A 3,978-nucleotide genomic window follows, 5' to 3' on the forward strand; every position below is an offset into this window, starting at 1 on the left:
GGCTTATTGATGTGTTGTTAATAGTTTCTGTACCACAGTGGAGAAATAAGCTGCATACTTATACCTGTTCTTGCAGGTTTAATTCACTGTTGAATTCACTGTCTTTTGATGGGATTTGTTGACAATAAGACAAATGTAGAATTTCACCAGACCTATTCTTTTAGTGACTACTAAGTTTTGAACTTTTGAAGAAATAACAACTACTTCTCTCACATGCCTCCCTCAGATGGCAGTGGTGATTTGAGTCAAGCACATGTCATTAGAGTCCTCCCAGCCCTGGTAGGGGGTAGAGGACATGTCCATGGCTAGTCATACAGGCCTGGCCTGCCTCATATCTCCCCTGCCTTCTGTGGGACATGAATGGTCCCGCAGAGTGCTCCTCACCCGGCTCACACCCTGACAGTCCCTATGTCTCTGGCTGCCGGGACAGCAAAAATCCCTGAAGCATCTCTTGAAGTTCTCGTCCAGGAAGGCGTAGAGGATAGGGTTGAGGCTACTGTTGGTGTAGCCCAGTGCCACACAGAAGAAGTAGGCAGCCGTGACCGGAGTGGTCTCGGGCACGTTGGCAGACAATGCCTTGACCAGGATGAAGATGTGGATCGGCGTCCAGCACACCACGAAGACTGCAACCACCACCAGAACCAGGCGCGTGATCCGACGCAGGTTGCGGTCTTTCTCGCGTGAGCCTGACAGCAGACGCACACTCTTCAGCCGCATGACCATCAGTGTGTAGCAGACAGTGATGATGATAACGGGTGCCACAAAGGCAAAGATGAAGACACAGATCTTCATCAGGGTGTCCCAGTAGGAGTAGGGTTCGGGGAACTGTAGGGCACATTCTGTAGTCCCTGTAGAATAAGACAAATACAAAGACACAGTTGTATTTAATTCAGGATTATTTGGTCATAAATCAGATTTGGAGACAAATAAAACTTTAGATTTGATGATGGTGGTAGATGAAAAGTCAGGGGAACACCAAAGTTATTAAAATTCATCCTAAGAATGGCAATCAACTCAATGGTTTTCTAGAAATGTCTCTAAAAACTCAAAAAGGTCAACCCTGAGGTTGTGCTAGAGCAAAAGTCAGGAGATCATGAATGTCTGTACAAAATGTCTAGGATATCATGCTGTTGAGATATTTCACTCCAAGTGTTGGACTGACTGACAGATGGACGTTGCCATCCCTAGAGCAACACTGCTAAAAGCCATAATGTCATATCTGGAAATGTAGTATGATTGACACCACATAGAGATTGGTCTAACAACTTTGGGTAAAGTGCACATTGCTTCATTGAAAGGAGGGTCATTGTCAATGTGGTCATTCTTTTAGATGGTCTCCAAAAGAAAAGAAAAAAATTCAAGCTCTATTCTCGAGGCAGACCCATTATATCTGTCATAGGTTCATCAAGTCAAGTAGCTGTAATATAGGCTCTCTTCAAACCTACAGAACATCCTCCTCATTTAACTTGAAGGATGCTTTTCCTGCAACGAAATGATTGCTGTTTCAAGCCAAGGATGCTGGAATACAGTGGGTATTAATTTTGAAATATATCAGCTGCACACTATAAGAGTGTGCAGCTGATGGCACTTCTTTGATGAAATAAACTGAAGAAGTATGAGTAGAAAGTTGTAAAATCCTGTGAAACCTCAAAAGTGGCATCATACCATACTACACACACACACACACACACACACACACACACACACACACACACACACACACACACACACACACACACACACACACACACACACACACACACACACACACACGTTTGCACAGCTATCCTTGTTGTCCTTGCATTGACTTCCATTCATTGTAGACAGCCTAACCCAAACACTAACCCTAACCAATTAATGCCTAACCCTAACCATAACCTAATCTTAATTCATACTTTACCCCTAACCCTAACCAGGACCTCAAAAATGACATTTTTGCCTCATTTGGACTGGGTTTTTTCCCATGAAGACTACTGGTCTTGATTAGTCTGGTGTTTATACCAGAAATGTTAGAGATAACATAAACACACATACACATTTACCTCACTAAGTCCTACCTAAGTCACTTTTGGGGCGCTTTGCATAGACTTGTATCAATTTCCTGGAGATTTACCCTAACCCTAAACTTAACCCTTACCCCTAAAAATCAGCATTTTAGGATTTTGGGGATACAGTGTGTGTCCCCAACAAGATGAGGTCCTGCACAAGATCCCCCACCACCCTCAGTATATATAAATAAATAAAAATAAAAAGTTGATCACAAAAAGTGAATGTTTGAAAGTTCGAGATACCGTTATGGGTTTTGGTGCTACCCAGTATCATAGCAGGTATCCCTGCAGCAGACGATAGCACCCAGATGATCACGTTAATAATCTTGGCCTTGACGGGTGTGCGGAAATCCAGGGCTTTGACGGGGTGACACACGGCCACGTAGCGATCAACGCTCATCATGGTCAAGGTGAAGATGCTGGTGAACATGTTGTAGTAATCGATGGAGATGAAGACTTTGCAAGCCACCTCACCAAATGGCCAGGAGTTGAGTAGGTAGTCTGTGCTCTGGAAGGGCATGGTGGTAGTGACCAGAGCATCAGCCACAGCCAGGTTGAAGATGTAGATGTTGGTGGCTGTTTTCATTTTAGTGTATCTGTAGTAGGAAAAGAAAGAAAATGGAGGGAAACATGAACACGTTGACTATATTGATTGTGCTATGTGTAAATTATTTGTTGTTTAAATCAGAAGAGGAACAAGATCAATAAAACTGTTTTTCAGATAAGGATTCATTATGGTGCTTAACTCTTCTCCTCCATATACAAATTAACTAAGCAGTCAAAGTACATACACAAAAGGGAACAAAAAGGAGAGAAAATATCTCCCACTTGTTCCAATTCTATTAACTCTTGCCTTATTCCAGATTGGAAAATACAATCTATCAAAGTTGATTCGACATCCAACACTTAAATGATATGAGAAATGTGTTTGATTTTAAACATGACTGTTACATAAAATGGAGTAGATTAACTTAAAGATGAAATATTGAAATTGCAATCACTGCACGACTTGCACTGCAATGCACTGTCGACATTTGTGAGGGAAAATAGCTCAAGGAGGCTGGATTCGTGAGTCAGTTTTACAACAAAAAACAAAAACAAAACATCCAAATAGGCTACACCTTTAAGCACACCAAATAGTGGAGGACACAGCAGAAATACAAGAAATATAAAAGTAAAGACATTTATAACCTTTGCTTTTCTACTTTATCAATGATGATTTCCTTTTACGGCCATGCAGGCAGCTGGATGCAAGTGACCCTGAACTCAACACAGTCATGACAGCAGCTGAACAAACACTTGCGTCCTGTAATTTCACGTATTATCTTACGTTATTCAAACATGTATATATTCCCTACTTTATGACATGAAGCAGATGACTGTCATTTCTTTAGACATAACTTGCATATCTAACATATTTCAAAGCTGAAAACTCACCTAATGATGACATACATCACCAAACAATTGCCCACCAAGCCCACCACAAACACCGCGGAGTACACCGCAACTATGATGGGGATGATGGGCGACATGGGCTCGGGCTCAGCATCCCAGGTGCCGTTGGGTGTGTAGTTAAAGATGTCCGATAAGCCAGGTTGCCAGGTGAAGTTTGGGTTGCACTCCTCCGGCTGACCCGAGGGACATCTGTCATCTTTGTAAATGTGCACCACGCCGCTCTCCATTGTGCTGAAAGCTGCCTGCACCACCCGGGCTGCTGGGCGTAAAGTGACCGCTCAACTGAAACAGATACCGGCCAAAACAGCTGGATTTCCGACAGCTGCTGCACACACACTGAAAAAGAAAAAGAAAAAGAAGGACAGAAATTTCTCTTTTAACACAGATTGTGGCTCCAGTGAATAAGAGTGCAACAGCCCGCTCTCAAGGACAACACCATCATTACCCAAGTGTGAGATCAGCGTACCTGTTTGTT

At 42.8% G+C, this 3,978-nt stretch overlaps 1 protein-coding gene across 1 annotated transcript; it reads right to left on the reverse strand.

Annotated features, from left to right (window-relative positions):
* Positions 1-309: 309 nt before the first annotated feature.
* oprk1 (opioid receptor, kappa 1) lies at positions 310-3,730 on the reverse strand. The gene is made up of 3 exons (XM_062428652.1): positions 3,486-3,730; positions 2,292-2,644; positions 310-848 (listed from the first exon to the last, which is right to left on the reverse strand). The coding sequence occupies exons 1-3, from the start codon at positions 3,728-3,730 to the stop codon at positions 310-312; spliced, it is 1,137 nt and encodes a 378-aa protein (XP_062284636.1).
* Positions 3,731-3,978: the final 248 nt, after the last annotated feature.

This window comes from Scomber scombrus, chromosome 11 (assembly GCF_963691925.1).
Source record: "Scomber scombrus chromosome 11, fScoSco1.1, whole genome shotgun sequence".
Taxonomy (NCBI): Eukaryota; Metazoa; Chordata; class Actinopteri; order Scombriformes; family Scombridae; genus Scomber; species Scomber scombrus.